The sequence below is a fragment of the Dreissena polymorpha genome, chromosome 8 (assembly GCF_020536995.1).
Source record: "Dreissena polymorpha isolate Duluth1 chromosome 8, UMN_Dpol_1.0, whole genome shotgun sequence".
NCBI lineage: Eukaryota > Metazoa > Mollusca > Bivalvia > Myida > Dreissenidae > Dreissena > Dreissena polymorpha.
In genome coordinates this window covers 77,119,620-77,145,103 of record NC_068362.1, presented here as the reverse complement: position 1 = coordinate 77,145,103, position 25,484 = coordinate 77,119,620, and the positions used below count along the sequence as shown (strand labels likewise).

Here is a 25,484-nt window from a genome sequence, read left to right as displayed (position 1 = left end):
ACTGGAAGATCAGATGGGAGCGATCGTTCGGACAGACTGGACAAGCTTGGTGATACTGCTGGGAAAAATGTAAAAGAGTTAATTGAGTTTGAATCTGCACAAAGGCCAAAAGCTAGTGGTGAGGGCAATCAGCAAGAGCATGATGAATTACCTGGCAGCACATTCAAGTCACTAAAAGAGAGTTCCAATGACTCAATATCTCGAACAAGGCTGACTGCTAGACTCGAGCCCTACTCTGGCCCTGTGAGGTCTTCCAAATCCCCTGAAAGAAGCAGCAGAGGTGAGGAGAAATACATAAGTATTTCAGAACGTGAAAAGCTTCTCACAGACAGCCCCGAATATTCTCAGCTGCTTCCCAAGCATTTCAGTAAAGATGGGAAAGAAAAGAGTGTCATTGATGTTCAAGAAGAAAAGGAAAAACCAAAGTTTTCATCTGTTAATATGCCTACTTCTATTGAAACCAGATCACCAAGTTCTGTATCAATGAGAAGAGTGTCAAATTTGTTTGAAGAAACCAAGCGCCAGGCACGAGAAGCAGTTTCTTTACCTCGCCCTGATCCATCAGGCAGTGAAGAGCGATTTCCTCTTAGAGAACGACTCACAGTCTCCAAACATGACGACTCTTTTATGCATGCAGAGACTGTGGGTGCCTACGATGTAAACTTACAGAGAACTAGGCAATCTAGGGAATCAGATATTGGTCGATCCCTGAACAGTGAGGAGGTTGCTAGAGTATTAGGAAAATATGCTGAAGATGATGCAACTGAACCACAACGAAAACCTGCAAAAGCTCCTTTGAAATCAACAGAAGATGATGATGCTGTCCTTGTTTCTGCTTTTGATAGGCCAGGCATTCCTGATGTTGGTGCGCATGGAGATGATTATAGACAAGAGAACAAGTGGCAGGACAAAAGCGATGATTCTGATGATGAAGTTTCCAGGAGGGTTAGGGCAATCTTGTCTCAGACGGATCATCTTGGTGTGGGGAAAGCGCCAACCTATGGTACACGATCTGAATATGTTCCCAGAACAATTGATTACTCAAGACTGCATAGAGACCTTGAAGAAATCCAAGACAGCCTACACAATGTCCCACAGGCTAGAGCAGAGGACAGTTTAAATCTACACTTGAGGAGTGGTAGAGAAGGAGGGGCTGATGGTGGTGACATGGCCAGTAGTAGAGAGAGCTATGGAAGGTCCTTAGAGGAGACTGGCACAACCTATGGTGGTAGAGACAGTGGGGTGAGCGAGTATGGTCGAAGACTGGTGTGGGATCATGGTGCTGACCTGCAGTATGAGGAAGGGTATGGTGGCCAGTTTATTGGCACAGTGACCAGTACTGAGACATTATCTACAAGGCTACGAAGCACTGGTGACAGTGATACTCCAGTGACAGTAAGGCCTGATTCCGCTGCAACTGACGACTTTGAGAGCGATTTTGAAGCGACCAGGACTCTTACAGGCTCTTCGGATATGACCAGAGCTGAGAGGCTAGTTCAGCAGGTTATGAGCAGGAGAGCTGAAGGTGATCTGAAAGAGTCTGTTGAAGACATAATCGCAAGATACAGAAATGAAAGGAGAGTTCTTTTTGATAGGCTTCAAGAGCCAGAAAAGAAAGAAGCCAGTACAAGGCCACTGGTAGAACCGAGTATGTATGCTAAGGGGAAAGCATCTCAGCAGTTAACTGATCCAGATATAGCATTGCCTGCTGTCAGTGCTGCTGGAGATGCAACTCCCAAGGAAAGGAAACAGCCTGGACTAGCTGAGAGAGTGTACAAGATTCTTACTCATGAAAATGAAGACTCAGATACATCACAGGAAAAGGGTATGGCTAAGAAAGTCTATAAAATATTGGCCTCTGACAGGCCGCAAGAACAAGTCAATGGCATCTTGTCGGAGACTCTTGCAGAGGAGCATAAAATGCTGAAAAAGATTGTGTCAAGACCAAAGGAAGATTCAAGTATGGATGACAGTGGGTTGAACCAAACAGGGGAGAGTTTTACCCCAAATGATAATGATATTTGCCGGCAACTGGAATACTCCCAGTTCAGCTCTCCAGGCAAAGGCAAGAAATCACTTGCCTCTTTGAAGGAAGTGACTTCTGCCCCCTATTCTGCCCTGAGTAATGCAAAGTCTTTATTGTCAACCCAGCTGAAGAAAATGACTGAACGAAATTTTGATAAAAGCATTGAGCTACGAACACCTTATCGGCAAGTTATAGACTGTTATCCAGTGTATGGTATGGAGAGAGAGATGGAATTGAAGAGCGACCCAAGGGAAGCAACTGGCTCGAGAAGGAATGAGGAGTTGGAGGAGGTGAGGGAAGCCTGGATGCCATCAAGAAGATCTGCTGGGGCACGCAGTGGTGCTGCAGGCATGGACCCGGCCTTAAATAGGTGGGTGTGAATATACTAATATCATCTGACCAAATTGTATTGTAATACTACTAGACATGTAGTTTCTTATTTAACATTAGGGATTGTGTTGGTAAGCAAAACTTTGAGTTTTCAAATAATTTTCCTGGACAAGTTTAATAAAATATGTAATGAATAGACAAAGTGATATGCCGGTACACAATATTTGTTATCATATGATGTTTATTGGAGATAAAAACATCTCCTTTATTTCCATGTCTGTGTAATATATGTATATATTCAGGAACATATCTTCATAAACTACTTTTTTTTCAACCTTAAAAATGACTCTGCTTAATAGCTGTGGATGTTTGTAAAACCATTAATTTTGTGAAGGCTGATTTCACCAACTGTGCTCCTTTATAGATTGCCCCTTCTCTGCTCTAGTGAGAGGTTCTTCCTGACAGAGAGAGACCGCAAGCCCATGGTAGACCCCCTGGAGCCAGAGAGGCGTGGTAGGACCTACAGCGACCCCTTTGACATCATCCCTGGAAGGCGCTCAGCTAGCCTGGAGAAGTAAGGGATAGACTCAGTGTGGCTTATTGCTTTTTATGCCCCCTGATTGAATCGGGGGCATATTGTTTTTTGCCCGTCTGTTAGTCTGTCTGTCTGTCATTCTGTCCCAAAACTTTAACCTGGGTTTAAGTTTTTCAACAACTTTTGCAATATTGAACATAGCAACTTGATATTTGGCATGCATGAGTATCTCATGGAGTTGCACATTTTGAGTGGTGAAAGGTCAAGGTCATCTTTCAAGGTCAAAGGTCCAAAATATTGCTTCAAAGCTGCGCAATAGGGGGCATTGTGTTTCTGACAAACACATCTCTTGTTAATTAATGTATTTAGTTGTGTATCACACAATTTAAAACTTTTACCTGTTACAAAATAACATAATTTTCTATTCACAATTTTATTTTTCTGCAGTCATCTAAATTTGGCTAAAATGTCTGCGCCATCAAAATTTTAAATTATTAAGTAATCAACCTTGTTTTTCAGTCTTATTCCCAATTGTCTTCCTCATGAATTGTATTGATAATGACTTTTTCAAGCGTCAGAGGTAGCATTAATCTTTTACCACTAAAATAATTATTTTACGCATTTGTAGTCCCTTCGAAAGTTGAATTTAATTAAAGACCTTTCTTACTAAAGTCAAGTTTAAAGGCTTCATTTCCAACCTTTAGATACTGATGAGCAGCAAACAGCATTAAACCTGAACAGACTGCAAGTTACTTAGCCATTTTGACTTTGCTTCTGAATGGGAAAAGGTTAAATAAATAGATGAGAAACTAATTAAACTTTCGTGTCATCCTCCTTCCAATGTTGTTTGCTGTGTGTTTCCAGGGAGGGTCACGTCCGCTCCAAGTCTGAGGAGTCGCCCAGTGATGTGAGCCAGTTCAGTTATGTGGAGCCCGAGTTCAGTCCCACTGACAGACGGGCGGCAAGGTACCTCAAGACTCTTGGATTTTACTGGCTTTGTATTCTATTGTGTAACACCATCTTATTATTGTTAACTTTCCATTCAAACAACATCTTCTCCTTAGCAGCTGGGCAGATTTTTATGAAACTACAATAATGATCATTGGGTGAGCCCCTTTCAAAATTGTTTGAATAGGTATGGTCTGCTGAATATGTAGGTTACTAGAGCTTGAAATGAATTTTAATAAATAAAAACTTCTCAAATCAGTTCTGATAAGACAACCCTTAAGGATTCAACTTCGGGGGTCACGCAATTATATATATAGTGTTTAATCTAGAAGGGCAGAGGGGCATGGCGCATGGCTTAAAAAAGGCATTTCGCACGGCGATTCTCTTACAAAGGGTACATTGGGTGTTTTCAACTTGTTGAAACTTTTAATCACAGCTTAAAACTTGAATTTATACATTTTAAATGTTATTTTCGTGAAAAATTCACGCAAACTGTATTCTTAAAATACACAGTTATTGTGTTCACATGTGCATTTATTATTATATTTTTTGGAAAACATTCAAATCGAATGCATAACACGAAAATGTAACTGATCATGGCAGCTCTAAACTGAAATTAAACTTTCCAGATGTTTATGACTAGCGTGCATCAGATTTGCTTAATGACGTCACATTCATATTGAACGCTCTCGTCTTTTTTGTATGAAAAGGTTAAATGAACCAAGGACGAATACATACACAAACACACGTCCCTGAATAAACTAAATAACATGTGTTTCGTAATGCCTTTAATAAATGCCACTTTTTAACTATAAATCTTGTCTGTATTCATTAATTAATGATACATTGAACAAGGAAAGTTTCAAATGCCTGAAATATCCGCGTGTTCCTCATGACAATGAGAGTCAAACAAACGGTGGTACATGTATTTGCAGGTTTGCCACTCATGGACCAGGTTGTCATGAATTAACAAAAAAATGCTATACATGTAAATAAAAGTTCTTTTAAATCGGCGAGGATTTGACTTGTAATAGACACTGTCACAATATTCAAAACTCGGCTAATCTCTGAGTAATAGCAATCTTTACTGTTACGGCCCTTGTGTCTTACGAATATTCTGATATTAACAAAAGATTTCGGATCGTTTTAGTTTGAATAACAATACGTAATGTCATTGATTTAGGTAAATTTTATTTGTACCTCATGTAAGTGAGCGAAACAAAAGCAGTCATACACGAGGACTGAATAACAACTGTTGCTGGTTTATTTCAGATATATAGTCTGCGCCAGAAGTTTGGGTCATGGTTGTTTGTCATTTAGAATTCATAATTCATCGACACAAAACCCACGCTGTTTCTTAAGAACAAACTACTTTTTCTGATTGGCTTCCATTGAAAATGCCGCTTAGCTAATCAAAATGATGTATGCATCACAAAAATGCCTGGTGGAGTTAAAATGTCGTATTTGGAGCTTATACCAACTCAGGCAATGGGATGCTACGGGATGATTATTGATTTTTTCAGCACTTTTTGGGTAATAGGCCCTCTTTTATTGCATCATAAGCAGTCTTGCATTAATATGCGCGTCTTGGGGACACCAAGATAACACGCGATTGAAAAAGCAGATAAGACTTGATGGATCTAGATAAAAGGCCACGTGGCGCTAATTGGCTATGAAAGGGCAGTTTGGCGCTCCGAAAAAAAGGGGCATGGGGGGGGGGGAGCCATGCTGATTAGGCCTGGATAAAACACTAATATAGAGTTACATATATAGTGGTATTACTCCAAAATCTTTGAAACCTAAAGTCACAGAGTTTTGATATTGGTTAGTATCATCACATAGTTGTCCGCTACTAAATTTGTTCAAATCATGCCGTAGTTCTCATTTATAATCATAATGTTATTTAAGATCTGTAAATGCTCAAAATGAACAAATGCTTTGTGTAATAAAATTTACCCATAAAAAAATCAGTGTTCCATATAGTAAAAGCCAACATGTCAATGCTAGATTTTGTCTTGTAACATTGATTTAACCAGATACAAAATGCTGCTGTTTATTTTAACTCAGTTAAATTTTGGAATTCGACAATGGCAGCTGAAGATTTATGGGATAGCTTGCATAAATTATGCAAATTAACGCAAACCGAATGAATCCAATCCTGACTCAAGATAATCCATAAAATCAAACAAGATGACATCGATGAAACGATTTTGAGATGCTAAAAAGTTGCTAAATGTTTTTATTTTAACCTTTTTACACCAAAGTAAGGGTCTTTAGGGTCTTCCTTTTGTAATTAGCATTAATGTGGCCCTTTTTGTTGTTAGTAGTTCTAATAAAGCATATGGGGCAGTGCTTACGGATCTTTAACATAAGTAAGTTTTTGTTTAGTACAAGTATGTTTATGTTAAAACTTTGAATGTCAAATCCTTACCCATGTACATTATTTAACCCTTTGAATGCTGGGAAATTTGTCTTCTGCTAAAATGTCGTCTGCTGAATTTCTAAAATTAGCATTTTCTTCGATTTTTTTCAAAGAATACTATCAGAATAGCAAACAGTTTGGATCCTGATGAGACGCCACGTTCTGTGTAGTCTCATCTGGATCCAAACTGTTTGCAAAGGCCTTCAAAATTCGGTTCCCGCACTGAAAGGGTTACTAATCCTATATTTTAGTTCCCGGCACACAGGCCTAGAGTTTGGAACTCCCCAACAACATCGGCCTCAAGGTAGGTCACTGTGCCTCTTGGAAATAGAAGTTTCCACAAATGTCAGGCATAATTAGACATAATGGTGGCCTTAATGATTTATCAGCAGGGTTTAGTTTAAACTATTTATTTAAAGTGATGTTATGGGCTTTTTTTACTGTTGAATTGAGCGGAAAAGAATTAACAGGTCAAAAGAGTTAGTTAAATTGTGGTTACTGACCAATTATCTGCGACTCATCTTGCTACCAGTTGTTTATAAAAAATATATTTTATATTTGATATCTCATGTGACTCACCCAGTGCTCTAAGCCGAAATGACCTTTAGATCAAAATTGTATCTTTGTGTCGTATGAACGAATCTGCACTAAAACTAAATTTAGGTTCACATCGTACATGCATGACCAGTTGTCAAACGAAAGTACGGTTGATATTCAAATGCACTATTTTTCTCTTTCCGGGATATTGTTTTAGTATGTTGATGCTGTATTAACAAAAATAAGTGTATATGAAGTGAAAACATCAAAAATAAACAAGGGTTGCAATAGACACCTATAAACTGTTAGATGCCCATAATATCACTTTAAGCTCGATTGCATAGAAAGCCTGAGGCTTATTTGAAACGCTCTATAGAGTCCATTTCCTGACACTATAACCAATACTTGGTGTCTATGGGGGAAATCAAAAGAACGCTCCCACAGTGGGAATAAGCAGGGGTTTTTGAAGTATGTCATGGGAGGTCGACTAAACTGTTACCAGTATGAGGTTATTTGGTAAATATAGGTTTGTGATACTACCGTGTCTTTATGAAACCCCTGCAATCAGACTTTTTAGTTTCTGGGCATTTTTGTCTCACGCTGGCTCAAAATATTGTTAAGCCAAATTAATGGACAAAAAATTTCTTCACATTTTATCAGTTTTATGGGGTTTTATGAAAAACAAGTTTAAGCCAAATGGAAATGTCTTTAGCCAAATTTTTAAAATTCGGAAAACCTGGTTATTAGATTGGGGAATGTCGGCGGGCTGGCGGGTGGGTGGAACAAGCTTGTCCTGGCCATAACTTTGTCGTTCATTGTGAGATTTTAAAATCATTTTGCACATTTGTTCACCATCATTAGATGGTGTGTCGTGCGAAAGAATTACATCAATATATCCAAGGTCAAGGTCACACTTTGAGTTCAAAGGTCAAAAATGGCCATAAATGAGCTTGTCTGGGCCATAACTATGTCATTCATTGTGAGATTTTAAAATCATTTGGCACATTTGTTCATCATCATTGTGTCGCACCAAAGAATTACGTCAATATCTCCAAGGTCAAGGTTGCCACAACTAAAAATATATTTATTTCGAAACAAGGGGGTAACTATGAACAATCAGTTCAGTTTGAGTTGTCTCCCTTTAACAGAATTTTTTTCAAATGGAAAACATGGTTTTGTGACCATTTTGTCCCTTGTTAGCTCACCTGTCACGAAGTGACATGATGAGCTTATGTGACCGTGTGATGTCCGGCCTCCGTATGTGCGTGTGTGCGTCCGTCAACAATTTACTTGTGTTGACAGTAGAGGTCACAGTTTTCATCCAATCTTTATGAAATTTAGTCAGAATGTTTATCTTAATAAAATCTGGGTTGGGGTTGTATTTGGGTCAGCTGGGGTCAAAAACTAGGTCACTAGGTAAAAAACTAGGTCAAATAATTGAAAAACCTTGTGTAAACAATAGAGGTCGCAGTTTTCATCCAATCTTTCTGAAATTTGGTCAGAATCTTTATCTTGATTAAATCTGGGTTGGGATTGTATTTGGGTCATCTGGGGTCAAAAACTAGGTCACTAGGTCAAAAAACTAGGTCAAATAATAGAAAAAGATGTGTTGACAATAGAGGTCGCAGTTTTCATCCAATCTTTATGAAATTTGGTCAGATTGTTTATCTTGATGAAATCTGGGTTGGGATTGTATTTGGGTCATCTGAGGTCAAAAGCTAGGTCACTAGGTCAAATAATAGAAAAACCGTCAACAATTTGTTTGTTTAGCCATTAGATGTCTTAGTTTTCATCCATCTTTATGAAATTTGGTCAGAATTTTTATCTTGATAAAAACTTGGTTGGGATTATATTTGAGTCATCTGGGGTCAAAAACTAGGTCACTAGGTAAAATAATAGAAAAACCTTGTATGGACAATAGAGGTCGCAGTTTTCATCCAATCTTTATGAAATTTGCTCAGAATGTTTATCTTGATGAAATATGGATTGGGATTGTATTGGGGTCATCTTGGGTCAAAAACTAGGTCACTAGGTCAAATAATAGAAAAACCTTTTTGTAAACAATAGAGGTCACAGTTTTCATCCAATCTTCATGAAATTTGGTCAGAATGTTTGTCTTGATGAAATCTGGGTTAGATTGTATTTGGGTCATCTGGGGTCAAAAACTAGGTCACTAGGTCAAATAATAAGAAAACCATGTGTAGGCAATAGAGGTCACAGTTTTCATCCAATTTTTATAAAATTTGATCAGAATGTTTATCTTGATGAAATCTGGGTTGGGTTTGTATTTGGGTCACCCGGGGTCAAAAACTAGGTCAATAGGTCAAATATTAGAAAAACCTTGTGTAGACAATTAAGGTCAAAGATTTCATCCAATCTTTATGAAATTTGGTCAGAATGTTTATCTTGATGAAATCTGGTTTGGGATTGTATTTGGTAAGTCAGGTGAGCGATTCAGGGCCATCATGGCCCTCTTGTTCTAATTTGTGGTTATTTGGCAAATGGCAGGGCTGACAGTTCTGTGGATACATTATTCAATGTAATCGGCAATATTATCCAATCACTACAATTGGATATGACATGTTAATTATTGTCCCTTACCAGTTTCACCGGAGGGGACTTAAGGTTTGTGCTCTGTGTGTCTGTGAGTCTGTCTGTCTGTCTAACTTTTCTGGATCCTGGGATAACTTTAAAAGTTCTTATATTTTTTCATGAAACATGGGTAGATGGCAATATGAACATTATGCACGTCATTTCATTTTGTTCCAGCGTAAAAAATTATGGTTTCTATGGCATCAAATAGACTAGAAATACTGCTAAAATGGCGGTTTTCTGGATCCTGGGATAACTTTAAAAGTTCTTATATTTTTTCATGAAAGTTGAAACATGGGTGGATGGCAATATGGACATTATGCACATCAATTCATTTTGTTCCTACGTCAAAAATTATTGTTGCTATGGCAACAAATAGACTAGAAATACTGCTGAAAATGGTGGTTTTCTGGATCCTGCGATTACTTTAAAAGTTCTTCATATTTTTTCATGAAACTTGAAACATGTATAGATGGCAATATGGACATTATGCATGTCATTTCATTTTGATCTTACGTCAAAAATTATAAATGCTATGGCAACAAATATAAAAAAATAAAAATTATGACAATGATGGAATTTCTGACAATGGTGGAGCCGGTAGGGGACATATATTGCTTGCCAATAGTCTTGTTTTTACTGTTTTGTACTATAGAGAATTTCAATTATGTTTGGTATAGTACAAAAAGCATGTGGTGATTTTCAATGTTAGATGAATTAGAATTAAGTTTTGGACAATAGCTGTGGAGGGATTTACTACACTAGCTATTACATACACAATTCAAAGTTAGGTTATTGTCCCCTACCGGTTTCACCGGAGGGGACTTATGGTTTGCGCTCTGTGTGTCTGTCTGTCTGTCTGTCACACTTTTCTGGATCCTGCGATAACTTAAAAAGTTCTTCATATTTGTTCATGAAACTTGAAACATGGATAGATGGCACTATGGACATAATGCACGTCATTTCATTTTGTTCCTTCATCAAAAATTCTGGTTGCTATGGCAACAAATAGACTAGAAATACTGCTGAAAATGGTGTTTTTCTGGATCCTGCGATAACTTTAAAAGTTCTTCATATTTTTTCATACCAGTAATCCAGAATTTACTCTATAAACCTGTAATCCAGAATTTACTATATAAACCAGTATTCCAGAATTTACTATTTAAACCAGTAGTCCAGAATTTACTATATAAACCAGAACCGGGTATTCCAGAATTTAATATATAAACTAGTACTCCAGTGGGTGTTCATTGTTTTATTTCAATCATTTTTTAAAATGGTTACATTATTTTCCCCTGGAAAGTGTAAATGTGTGCTCCATTTTCAAGTTACAAGCTATAAATGGATTTGTAAATGTCTATTTTGGCTTCTGGTGGTTCTTACATAGTAGCCACTAATTAGGGTTGAAAACAGCTGGAAAGCATTATGGTCAAAGTGGAAATGTGAACCATTATTGAATACATGCATTAATTTTTTCCCCTTCTTTATAATGTACCCGTAAAAGGTACTTTCCCAATTGAAGAAAAACTAAAAAATTCCCAATCACCGTCTGACAAATTCCCAAAGGGAAGGAAAATTTCATCCATTTTTTTTCCAAAAGTGCATTATCTGCACGCTAACAAATTAAATGAGCACTGACACTGAACAGTTCAAGCCAAAATGAATGTATATCAATATTTGAGTATGTTTGTGCAATTGCTACCAAGCAATTAAAAAAAACACATAATTCCCAATTGCAAGATTTCACAACGCGAATTTTCCCAATTTCAGGTTGTTTTTTTCGCTAATTTTTCCCAATTTGTATGGTACAGGTACTTTCCCAATTGGGGAAGAAAAATCGCTGAAATATGACAAAATGATCAGGCAGTAATCAGTTATTCTCTATGTTTCATATAGACGCTCGTTACAAAATTTTGATAAGCAAAGCAAAGGCCTAATGATGGAAAACAATCATACAAACAGTAAAAAAATAACAATTTATTAAAAAGGTGTTTTAATGTGATAACTATCGATTATCTATTAACTACCTATTAATGACAACATATCGGCTATTATTATCCATCAATGAGTCTTCCATTGACGAAATTCTATCGAAGCCGATTGGAAGAGCAAATAAATCAATCAATTAACTCATTAACTCATCTAATAAATTACATTCTAAAAACATCAAAAGTGATAACATTTTTTTTTTAATATAAGTATCCACATTTGAAAAAAAGATGATTAATTGTAACATAAAACTATTACAAAAACAGCTTTTGTCATTTATATCACGAATTACCTCACACTACACATATAATATATTTGTAACATAGCACTTATTGACTAACAGCTATATTTATTGTAATGTTTATCACTCATGATTACACACATCAGAAACTAGAATGATAAGCTATTTCACTTCGTACACCAGGATCTTGTTGTTATCCTCCAGTCCCACAATAATGGAGTCAGTGTTGCTGTTGTAGCAGACTGACCGTGGGCTCTCAAGCCCATCCCTCTCTGTAGCCAGAGTGGCCAGCTTCCTACTAACTTACTGTTAATCTGTAGGATAGTTTTGGAAGTCTCTCCACATACCAGCACCTGGCCTGCAGGTGTCACATGTACACCTACTGGCCATTTCAATTTAGGGTACATGAAGGTGGCAAGGACTTATCCATCCCTCGCCAGGGTGAGGAGCTTGTGCTTTGGGGAGTTTGTGACGTACAAGTTGTCAGCTGTCTGGCTCAATGCACAGCCCACTACTGCAAAACAGAAATATGATTACAATCTTTTGGCATAATTTTAAGTGAAAATCACCAACACGTACTGTATACATGTATGTGTAAAAAATAATGAAATCAGTTGTGTTTGTAACTTTTACTTAAGGACAATAATGTAGAAAAAAACAATCAATCATGAAATGTTCATGTCTATTACTGTTTACCCAGTTACAAAATAACCTGTTAAAATTATAATCACATTAATGAAGTGTTGTTTTTTATTCTTGCTTGTTTGTTGTTTTCATCAATGAAATCAATTATTGTGTATACGGTAATATATAGAAACAAGTTTAATTACATACCATATTACACTTGCATGTATATTTGATAATAAAGAAATATAAAGAACAGGTCAAAAACTTTTTTTTTCACAGCCATGCACTTTCTTTTCATAGACCTGTCATGAAGTGACAGTCAATATATATTAATTACTCTTTGTATGAGTAATACTGCAGAATTTGGAGTTTCTTGGTGTTTTAATAATATGTTCTTGTTAAAAGAGATAAAATCACCATGGTTCTTACCTGTCCACTTATCTGAGTTATCCTTGTGAAGTTTACTGAATAATGTGAAACCATTTATTTTCGTCAGCACGAAATTTCGTCCTTTTAAAAAAAATGACTATTTCGTCAGCACTTAAATTCGTCCATTTCTGGTTTGAAAAAAAAAGCGTCCGATTTGTTTGTAATGTTTGTAATACATGTAATAAGCAGTTGCGAAAAAATCGTGCTGGGGAAAGAGGGGTGACACTTGGTAGTCACTTGCAGGAGATGGGCCTTGTTTGGCATATGCCAATTAACAAGTCTGTTATTTCAGGTGATATAACTGTTCCTTATTATTTTATGTCATTGACACGTTCTTTGTTATGATAAGCGGATAAGTGGGACTGAATAACCGTTAAAGAGTGTTTTAAACAACGAAGCCAATTGCCAATTAGTCTTTTTCCATTACAATCACGGACAACCAAACACAAATCAATGTTCTTTATTAATTTGTAATAAAAGCGCAGAATATATTTCAGTCAGGTGTTGATCACACATCGTCATATTTTAATTGCGTTTAATAGTATTGTCTTTAATCCGGATTTGCCGCGTGTTGGCTGTATAATCTGCAACACCCCTTAAAAACATAATACACACAATGGGTAATAAAGTTGTTAACAATTAGCGCTAATCAACACTATTATACCTAAACGAAGTCGACGCATTCGATACAGCCTTATTGCATTCGTGTTTTACAGGAAATGTCAGTTGTCAGTACACTGTATAATGTACACCCCTTTGTGTCAAAACCGGATTGAACTTGAGTGTGAATAGTCGACTGTTTCATGTTCTTTGTATCAATACCATCCGGGTATCTGTACTATAAGTATACCAGTCTACAAACAAGGTGCGCGCTTCCCCATATGGGTATTCGGACGTTCAAAAAATTGACCTTCGGTTTAGCGTTCACGCCGTCGAACGCATTTAGCGATATAACTCGTTTTTTTTTTCACTATTTCTTTACTTGCAAAAAATACTAGTGGCTTATAACTTACCTTGCAATCTTTTTTTCTCGCATTTTGCGAGTGTGCGAGTGTTAATTTCGAGCCCTGTGTATATGCGTGGATTACGCTGGATTTAAATGCCTCATGCCTACGGTAATTCAGTCTTATTTGTTTCAAATATGGGACATGATTGTTCGTTAGGATCTTGAATTCGTCCATCGGTCGAAGGACGAAAAAGACGAAAATTAATGTCTGACGAATAATAATGGTTTCACAGTAGTTTACCATCCAGGGAGTACATGTACAGCACAGTACCAGCTGCAGAGGTTAAAAACAGGTCTCCCTGCTGATGGGAAATACCATAACAGTTATGTTGAAACTTGACCTTTCTGTCTTTCACCAGCTGGTTGTTGTTGAGTTTGATAAACTGGACTTCATCATGGACAGTAACACCAACCTCACTTGGTGTGATCTGACACATGGCCATAGGCACATCAGATACACTACAGTGACTCACCAGCTGGTACTGCTGGTTAAGCAGCTGGACTTTCTTATTTCTGCTGTCTGCAACAAGGACTTGTCCACTTGGGAGAAAACATATGTCACTGATATTGCAAGTTGCATCACCTTGTATGCTTACATCATACTCAGACTTTTCATCAATCCTCATTACTTGGTCTGCATTTCCCACTGCAGTCAATGACTTGGCATAGTGTTCAATCTTCCCAAGACCAAACAACTGGGAAAGGTACTGCATTATTTCACTATTTAAAACTCAGCTGTATTAAAATTTTATTATTGGTGATAATATCTATTTAGAATGCATCCAAATTAACATTGTTTAAATTGATCATGTATTATACGAAGCTGTAAAATTATTTCAATTTTAGATGTTGAATTGAGTCTATTTGTGGGTTAAAAGATTGTAAGCTTAGAACACTAAATAAAATCAACAAAACCAACCAATCACCCATATTTTTTTTAATCAGAATAAGGTTACCACATTTTTTCTGCTGTATGACTTTTTTTTAAACCCAGACCTTCAATTATTAGAACAAAAATAAATACTTCATTTAAAGGGGCCTTTTCACAGATTTTGGCATTTTTTAACTTATTCATTAAATGCTTTATATCGATAAATGTAAACATTGGATCGTAAAAGCTCCAGTAAAAAATCAAGAATAAAATTTAAAAAAGGAAAAGTACATTGCCCGGACCAGGTTTCGAACCAGTGACCCCTGGAGTCCTGCCAGAGTCCTGAAGTAAAAACGCTTTAGCCTACTGAGCTATTCCGCCAAGTACACATGCTTGACGTATTTTATACCTTATATAAGCAATCTTCGTAGTTTCACAAAAGTTAACGACAAAAACAGAACTCTCCAAATTATTCAATCGTTTCGCGTTGCAACGCTTTATAATTTTTAGGTTTTAAAATCGTCAAAAGATGCATATAATGGCTATATTAGACCATGGTAAATGTTCAGTATTACTATTTCCTCACAAATATCATAACTAAAACGAAAATTTGCGAATCTGAAACAACTTTTTTCAATTTTGTCAATTTACCAAAGCGTGAAAAGATCCCTTTAAATGATCAAGTGAAAGTAAAACTCCAAAATACATAACTGATTATCATATATTTCCTGATTGTTTCAGGTTGGGTCTATTTATACTTTATCAGGTTAAACAAAGTTCACTTTTCTTTTGAAATAAGGCAGTCCAAGAGACAGCTATATTCCACTTTGCCACTCTTCTGACCTTCAGGTGGTCTGGACTTTTAAGTTAAAGCGATTTTACTAATGCCTTCTGCAGATTGTCTCCATGACATAAACTTTTCATTACCATCCTTACAAAGTTAAAGGATATAACAAGTGGACACAAACCTTTGACCTTCTGCAAATCTTTTCCGTGATCTTTTTGTCATATTTCATGAAAATGCTTCAAAGAATAAAAGGGCTTTCATAAAACGATTGAAGGATGTGCATGAAAAGTTAATGTCATTGAGACAATGTGCAGAGGGTCAAAGGTTTGTGTCCACTCTGTATGTCCTAGGATATAACAAGTGGACACAAAACTTTGACCTGCTGCACACTGTCTCAATGACCTTCGGGTGCCGGTCAACTCGTACCTAAGTCAACTCGCACAGTAGTCAACTCGCACGTTTTTTGGTCAACTCGCAGTCTTTTTTGGTCAACTTGCACTTTTTTAAGTCAACTCGCATCCCCCCAAAACTCTTCAGAAATAGATGTAGGATATATATATATATTATGATCATTAGTTTATAAGTGTAAATCAGTGGGTTTGTTACCATTTTGGTAATGGGCCGGGTCCCTTTGAACTGGGAAAATTCGTGGCGTTTTGACTTAAATTGGAAATAAGTATTGTTGCTGTTTTGCTAAAAATGCTTCAAATCGAGAATAGAAATGTTTTTAGTAATATTTAACTAAAGTTAATAGACATGATGTTTTTTTATTATCTGAATATATGGTTGTCAAAATAAAAGGGACCTTCTGACGTTTTGGTAAATTGGCAAAATTAAAAAAAAAATTCAGATTCAGAAATTATCGTTGTAGTTATGATATTTGTGAGGAAACAGTTGAGTAATACTAAAATATTACCATGCTCTAAAACATCCATTATATGCATCTTTTGACGATTTAAAAACCTAAATATTATAAAGTGTTGCAGCTCAAACCATTGAATTATTTAGAGGGTTATGTTGTTGTCAATATAAAGCATGTGTATGACAAACTTCAACACATGCCAAAATCTGTGAAATGTCCCTCTAACGTTTCTTTTACACTTGTGGTCGGTGTTTTTCAAGGGTAATATGTGTAAGAGGTGTTATATACAACGAACATTAATTAAAATTGCCAAACATTATATATAAAAGTTATTTGGTATGTTAATAGATCAGTTTTGCTGTAATGTTTGTCACAATACAGATAATGGTGTAAAAGGTGTTGTATACCGCACAAGATTCAATTAAAGTTAATTTATCTTGAAATTAATCATTTTGGTGTAAATCTTAAAAAAACTATATGAAGAATACAATTAAGTGTGTGTTTTTTTTAAATATAGATTTTTGTATTGAACTAAACTCTGAAAGTGTTTTTCATAGAGTGTGTGCATAAATTACTCATCTAGAACTCATTAACAGGTCAATATTTGGACTAAGGTATGAGTTGACTACCGTGCGAGTTGACCAAAAAATGTGCGAGTTGACTACCGTGCGAGTTGACTTAGGTACGAGTTGACTGTAAACCTGACCTTTTTTTCCTGTTTTTGTGAAGCTGCCTTGGCCCCCCCCCAATCCCACCATTGTGAAAAAAATGAGTGGCGAACTTTTCCAAATTGTGACAAAATGAGTCGCAAACTTTCAAAAAGTGTGAAAATTAGAGTCACAAACTTCTTAAAATTGTGAACATTTGAGTTGTGAACTTCTTGAAATTGTGAAGATTTGAGTCGTGAATTTCCCAAAATTGTGAAAAAGGACTATTTTCACAAAAGGAAAAAGCCCTGCAGTATAGGAGAACTCAATCAGGCACAAAAATAGACAGGCTTTTGACCTTGAAGTGTGACTTTGAACTTTACCTTGCTTGACTGACTTATCCCTTTTGTTTGCTTCATGACCTTAACAATTGATGCAAGTTTCTTGAACATCCATGAAAAGGTATAAGAAAAACATCACGGACACAAAAGTGTTGCAGACTCAAAAGTGTTACGAACAGATTGAGGAAATTACTATAATACCATGTCTCGCTTTGCGGCCCCGGATTAGAAATAGTTTCAAAATATTTGGTTGAAGTCTGGAGTGACTGCTCGCAGATTTATATGTGGGATTATGATTTCACATTGAATTGAATACATCATCCCCCTTTTGGCCATTATTGATTCTTTTTTACTCTTTATTATACACTACATTGATATCTGCCTGATAAAACGCTACAGGATATATTGTTTTATATAACTTCAACAGGAAATTGTTATATCAGCCAATGTTTGGTAATATTACTTGGAATCAACTCTTAGATTATCAATTGTTGGTACAATATAATCAGATTCAACGAAACCAACAATTTGATACAAAGATGTCATATATTTTTGACAGAAAAATTTACAAACACAGCAAAACACATATTTTACAAGTATTAAGCGCAAGTGCTCATGACGTCATTATTAAGTAGTCAAACATCAAAAATCATATTCATTCCCGCTAAAAATGCAGCATTTCAGCGATAATGTCGTTATTTCTTTCAAAATGGAGACGAAGTTATGATGAACAGAAAAACAGATAATTGCCTGATCGTATTGTAATATATCAGGCTTGGTGAGAATAAACTTAAGGTTTGGCAAGCTTCACCATTATTTTATTCTAAGCCTCGCCTGATATCATACAAACAAACAGAGAGTAACTTGTTTTTCTCTACCAACTCGGGGTTTGGTACACAATTATGATTAGCAAAGCAAAGCGCAAATGATGGAAAACAATCATACAAGCTGTAAAACAATAACAACACATTTCAAAGTTGTTTTAATGTGAAAACTATCTATTAATGACAAAATATCCGCAAGTATTATTGATCCATAAGTATTCCCTTGACTTAAATATATAAGACTTAGAGCGACTTAAAGAGCAAAAAATGAACCAATCAACACATTGTTACAAATCTAATATATCACATTCTAAACATAGCAAGCGTAATAACATTATTTAAAGAAAAAAATAAGTATGTACACTTCAAATTCATTCTTGAATTGTAGCATAACACTATTACACAAACAGCTATTGTCATTTATTTCGACTTATTACTACACATCAAATATATATATGTGTAACATAGCACTTAATGACTAACAGCTATAGTAATTTATATCACTTTATAGTAAATTATATCACTTATCATTACACATCAGAAACAAGAATGATAAGCTATTTCACTTTGTACACCAGGATCTTTTTGTTTAACTCCATTCCCACAATAATGGAGTCAGTGTTGCTGTTGTAGCAGACCGACAGTGGGCCCTCAAGCCCATCCATATTTGTAGCCAGAGTGGCCAGCTTCCTACTGCCCTTACTGTCAATCTGTAGGATAGTATTGGACGTAAATCCACATACCAGCACCTGGCCTGCAGGTGTCACATGTATATAAGTTGGATGTCCCAATTCGGGGTCTGTGAAGATGGAAAGGACTGATCCATCCCTTGCCAGGGTGAGGACCTTGCCCTGACTGACGTTCGTGATATACAACTTGTCACCTGTCGGGCTCACTGCACAACACTCTACTGCAAAACAGAATACATGATTATAATCTTTTGGCATAATTATGAGTGAAATCAGACAAGCATAGTGCATACATGTATGTGTAAAAAATCATGAATTAAGTTGCGTTTGTTACTTTTACTTAAGGACAATAATGTAAAAAAGGAAACAATAATGAAACTTTCCTTTCTAGTACTTTTTCACATATTACAAAAGCAACCTCTTAATATTATCATCACATAAATTAAGTATTGTTTTTTAATTCTTGTTTGTTGTTTGCATCAATAAAAGACAAATTTAAGTTTATAATAATAAGTATATAATATAAAGAAACAAGCTTAATTACATACCATATTACACCATGTTTATTTGATATCAACGAAATATAAAGAACAGGTCAAAAACTATTCTTTTCACAGCCATGCACTTTCGTGTCATAGACCTGTCATGGAGTGACAGTCAATATATATTAATAACTATTTGTATGAGTAATACTGCAGAATTTGAAGGGTCTTGCTGCTATAATGATATGTTCTTGATCATAGAGACAAATCCAATATGATTCTTACCTGTCAATGTAAATGACTTATTCTCGTGAAGTTTGCTGACTAGTTTACCATCCAGCGAGTAGTTGTATAGTTCATTACCAGAGGTTACAAACAGGTCTCCCTGGTGGGAGGTGATACCCAAACAGTTATGTTGAAACTTGAGCTTTCTGTCTTTCACTAGCTGGTTGTTGTTGACTATGATAAACTGGACCTCTGAACCAACAGTAACACCAACCTCACTGGATGCGATCTTACACATGCCAAAAGGCTATCAAATAAAATACGTTGACTCACAACTTGGTACTGCTTGTTCAACAGCTTGACTCTCTTATTATGTTCATCTACAACAAGGACTTGTCCACTTGGGAGAACACATATGTCACTGATATAGCAAGTTGCATCACCTTGTATGCTTACATCATACTCAGACTTTCCATCAATCCTCATTACTTGGTCTGCATTTCCCACTGCAGTCAATGTCTGGGCATTGTGTTCAATCCTCATTACTCGGTCTGCATTTCCCACTGCAGTCAATGTCTGGGCATAGTGTTCAATCTTCCCAAGACCGGACAACTGGGAAAGGTACTGCATTATTTCACTATTAGGCTGGAAAGTTATTGAAGATTTTAGTTGAGAAGAGTTGTTCTTCTGATAGTTTTCAAACTGCTGTATTTTGTCCTTGCATTTAATGCTGGCTATAAAAGATAGTTCTTGCTTGCTTTTATCGCCTATGTCCTGAATAGCGTCTCTAAGATGTTGTAATTCATTTCCAAGAGTGGAACATTTGTCAACATCACTTTTAAGAGAGGCTTGCAGTTTTGTCAGTGTATCTTTCATTTCCTGCAGAGTTTTCTTTTCAAGCATGTCTAAGGCTGCAAGTATTTTTTGCCGAGTTTCCTGTATCTTGTGTAACTGCTCATCATATGAACTTTGCACAGACTGAATGCTAGCCTCCTGATTGTCTTGAAGCTTCTTCAGTTCTGCCAGAGTAGTTTGGATAGTAACTGATACTTGTTTGAGGTCAGTGGAGGTATTTTTAACCAAGTCCGATAAAAGCATCACTGTTTTGCATTGCCTGTAAGAAAACAGATTCAGTTTTAATGAAAACAAATAATTAATAAATGATGCATATATAGTTTTTTTCCTCTTGATCTATGCAAATCTGGTAAATGTGTAATTAAAAAAATCATTTATTATCCATAATTATGTATTTGGTGATTATTTATTTTATTTATTAATTTTTTACCATATATTAACTTATCCAAATATCATAGCTTTATTATCTCTTTGTTTGATAAGTATTCAAGACGCTTTAAGGCTGTAAGTTTATAATTTCACAAGTTAAAAAAGGACCATCTTACTGGTATGGTTTACCTCTAACTTAACTGAAGCCTATATTAACATGTTCGTAATCTAAAACCAAGTTTTGAATTTATCATAATCTAAAACCAAGTTTTGAATTTATCAGCAGGGATTTCAATTGAAGCACTATCTTGCTTTTTGATGCGCTCATTTTCATACTGATTTTCATTTCTTAACTCTTAAAAGTAATCTCCCTTGCATTATTTTGATGCAAATGTTACCAAGAAGCTAACCCCAAAATTTATTTTTTATCATACAATTGTGTTGTTTGTCTTGTATTTTAATTAAGTTTATGCAAAACAACATTTGCAGGGCATTTGACAAATATACAGAAACAAAATAAATCTTAATACTTTCACTCCTGAAAATTTAAATTCACCCCTGGAAATTTCATTTTCAAAATCTATTTTAATCCTTAATTAGACTCAAATCATAATATGCTTAAAAGAAAGTTAATTACTATATAAATTGCACATCAAATGGCTGTTTATTAAAATAACATTCGTTTTATTCTTATCATTAACTTGATTTTTCGATAAGGTTTCAAGTTCATTTTAACGTAGTTAAAAACCATATGCTTTTTCTCCTGAACATTTTTCGAAACAAATGATAGAATACCTGTGATTAAGGAAAGCACAATTATTGCAGCACAGCAGGCTATGATCTTTGCAAAACATTGCCAAGTTTTCTTCCTTATGAACATCACATTTAAAAAGGATATCTTCCACCTTCTTGGCAACAGGCCATTTCTTCATATCACTCCTTCCATGAGGGGAATGTTTCTTAAACAACTGGCTGTGCAAGTGAATACATTTTCCGCAGTAAAACTTTACGCAAGATTCACAATAATAATCAGCTGATTTTTCCAGTTTTTCCTCTTCGCAGGTCGAACACACGAAATCTTGGAATATGTCAGATCCTTTTTCAATGGTGGATTGCGAAAAGGTCGCCATTTTGTAGACCACTGAAGCTTTTTATCTAAAGATCTTTGATTTAACTCAAATAATAAGATATCCTAAGGTTCATTGATTACTAAACTAAACAAAACACACCAATCTAGCTATTGTCCAGGTCTATCAACACGTAATTTCCAGCTAAATAGATTAAAAAAAACATAAACTTGAAGTTTGTTTTGCCCTGTTATATCTCCAGTAAAAGAAGTAAATCCTGTAACCAGTCATGTGACATGTAGGTAACATTAAACCATATTGGCTGACGGAGCTTTAACAACTAGTTTATGTGTACACACAAAGAGGAAGTATCATAACTCAATGAATGTGTTCAATCAATAAAGCACCCAGTGTAACTTGATGATATGGGTATAAACAAGAGTCATTCATCTGTGAACTGGGTAAATTTGTCAAAAGGCAAATATTTGGGTTAAAGATAGTGTTTGTATGTTCTCTGTAAAAATCAAAAAGAAATAATTGGTTTGCAATAAAGACCATTAGTTTTATGAAAATTATAATAAAAGAGGACCATGGGCCCTAAGGTGCTCACCTGACAGGCAAATGAACGAAACTATTCTGAAAAGGTGGACTTCAGCAAAATAAGCATTGAGAGAGTTAAAATGATAAAGTTCATTTTAAAACTGAATATCATATATTACATGATTCTTTTAAGTTGGATTTATTTATATGTTATCAGGTAAAACAAAGTTCACTTTTCTATTGAAATAAGGAAGTACAAGAGACAGCTATATTCCTCTCTGCCACTCTTCTGACCTTCAGGTGGTCTGGACCTTTAAGTTTAAGTGATTAACTAATGCTTTCCGCACATTATCAACATGACTTTTACTTTTTCATACACAACCTTCAATGGTTTTAGGATAACAAGTAGACGCAAACCTTTAACTCTCTGCAAATCTTTTCAATGACCTTTTAGCCAAATTTCATTACAATACTTGAAAGAATAAAGGGACCTGGATAAAAGAATTGAAGGATGTGCATGAAAAGTTTATGTCATGGAGACAATGTGCAGAGGGTCAAAGGTTTGTGTCCACTTTCTATGTCCTAGGATATACCAAATGGACAAAAAACTTTGACCTGCTGCACATCATCTCAATGACCTTCACCTTTTAGCCAAGTTTCATGTAAATGCTTCAAACAGTATCAGGGCTTTTTTTCCTGTTTTTGTGAAGCAGCCTGGCTCCCCCCCCCCCATTTTGTGGAAAAAATTAGTCGCAAACTGTTCGAAATTGTGAAAAAATGAGTTGCGAACTTTCTGAAATTGTGAAAATTAGAGTTGTGAACTTCTTGAAATTGTGACAATTTGAGTCGCAAAGTTCTTGAAATTGTGAAAATTTGAGTCGTGAATTTCCCAAAATTGTGAAAAATGGCCCTTCTCACAGAAGGAAAAAAAGCCCTGAGTATAGGAGAACTCGTTCAGACACAAAAATAGACAGGCTTTTGACCTTGAAGTGTCTTTGAATTTAACCTGGCTTGACTGACTTATCCCTCTAGTACATCGTTTCAAGACCTCAACATTTGAGGCGAGTTTCTTGAAATCCAAGACAAGGTGTAAGAGGAATATGGCGGCCACAAAAAGGTAACGGACAGATTAAGGAAATACCCTGTCTCGCTTCGTGGCCCTGGATTATAAATAGTTTCAAAATAACTGGTTCAAGTCTGGAGTGATTGCTAGCAGAGTCATGTTTGGAATTATGATTTCACATTAAATTGAATACATGTAAATCATTCCACTTTGGAACATGACTGATTCTTTTTGACTCTTTGTTATACACTACATTGATATCTGCCTTATATAACGCTGCCTGATTATTGTTTTATATCACATCAACAGAATACTCCGAATAAACAGTAATGTTATCATTTTAGGTACAATAAAATCAGATTCAACAAAACAAACAATTGGATAAAAGCTGAAATATATTTTTGACACAAACATTTACAAACACAGCAAAGCACATATTATACAAGTATTAAGTACAATGCTCATGACGTCATCATTAACAAGTCAAACATCAAAAATCATATTCCTTTCCGCTAAACATGCAGTTTTGTAGCAAAATATGTCATTATTTCTTTTAACATGGGATGTCAAGGTATGATAAATAGAAAAACAGATTACTGTCTGATCGTTTTGTAATATATCAGGCTCCGCGCAAATATATTTATAGCTCTGCAAGCCTGGCCCTGTTTTTATTTTAAGCCTCGCCTTATATCCAGCGATTTTTTTCCTTCTTTATAAAGTACCTGTAAAAGGTACTTTCCCAATATAAGAAAAACTAAAAAATTCCAAATTGCCGTCTGATAAATTCTTAAAGGGAAGGAAAATTTCATCCATTTTTTTTTCCAAAAGTGAAGTATCTTCAAGTAAACAAATTAAATGAGCACTGACTCTGAACATTTCAAGCCAAAATGAATGTAAAACAATATTTGGTTGGTTTGTGCAATTGCTACCAAGCAATTAATAAAACACATAATTCCCAATTGCAAGAATTCACGACGCGAATTTTCCCAATTTCAGGGTTTTTCGCGCTAATTTTTCCCAATTGGTATGGTGCAGGTACTTTCCCATTTGCGAGAAAAAAATCGCTGACATGTGTAGCATTTATATCATGTCATCAGTAAATGAACTTTCTAGCAAATTATGCTAATTGTTAGCATCATCACCTATTATTTCATGCGCTAGACTGTGCTCACAGTTCTCAGATAAGCTTGGAAAAAAAAGCAACATAAACCACTCGTTAAACAAAAAGTGGATGTATTGCTTAATTCATCGAAATAACTGCAAGCTTGTTTTTCTTACCATATTGGAACTGGACATTGTTTTCATAGTGTCTGTGTTGCCGGGTATATTGCGAAGGTCTACTCAGTCAAGAGGTACGATATCCAGAGCTGCCATGTTTATGTGTATCCGCATGGACAATAATGGCTGTCTTTGTTGCTATGTTGCTTTTTTATATATATAATATTAATGTACCACAAATGTTTGTATTCATCAACTACAAATGGGCAGTGCTCTGTGAAAAGGGGGTTTAATGCATGTGCGTAGTGTCGTCCCAGAATGACTGTGCAGTCTGCACCGGCTGATCAGGACGACTCTTTGCGCACATGCATTAAATCCCCTTTTCACAGGGCATGGCCCTTATAAATTATCTTACAACTATGCAATCACCACATTAATATTGTGCACATGATAACTAGCAGCTCTATTGTTGCCACATGTAATTCCTCTGACATATCCCATGTGCACACAGTGTGTTTAAATCCTATCCACTCTTTTTTATGAAACCTTTATCCTGAAACAACTGTTTATTGAAGTCTTGACATCCCTTCAAGCATACCTCTACCACATTTTCTTTCAAGTTTTCTTCACATTTACTTAAATATATATTATGCAGTGTTTTGCCTATTTTGTTTTCTTTATTAAAGTTGTTTTCCCACAATTCTATTATATGGAGTACAAATATTACTATTAGTCCAACAGATCCTGTAATTTTCTGTAATTTATTCACAGTTTATTTGGTATTTTCATCAGACTGTTAGACTTTTATGACAATTATTGGGATGTTCATAGCATGCATTGGAGAGGGATTTCAGATGTCATATAAACTGTTCAGTATGTTCATGTGTTCACAATGATGTGTTTGCCAGAATGGTCCGTGGACTATTACACAAGTCCAAGCAATTCCAGTACACCACGCCGTG

General features: G+C 35.7%; 1 protein-coding gene across 1 annotated transcript in view; it reads left to right on the top strand.

The window, feature by feature from the left end:
- LOC127840652 (uncharacterized) overlaps nt 1-25,484 on the top strand; it is a 72,103-nt gene that overhangs the window by 12,925 nt on the left and 33,694 nt on the right. The window contains exons 4-8 of the mRNA XM_052369065.1: nt 1-2,396; nt 2,802-2,930; nt 3,756-3,857; nt 6,513-6,565; nt 24,612-24,656. The exon at nt 1-2,396 is cut by the window's left edge and continues 863 nt beyond it. Coding sequence (XP_052225025.1) covers nt 1-2,396; nt 2,802-2,930; nt 3,756-3,857; nt 6,513-6,565; nt 24,612-24,656 — 2,725 coding nt within the window. The remainder of the gene's footprint in view (nt 2,397-2,801; nt 2,931-3,755; nt 3,858-6,512; nt 6,566-24,611; nt 24,657-25,484) is intronic.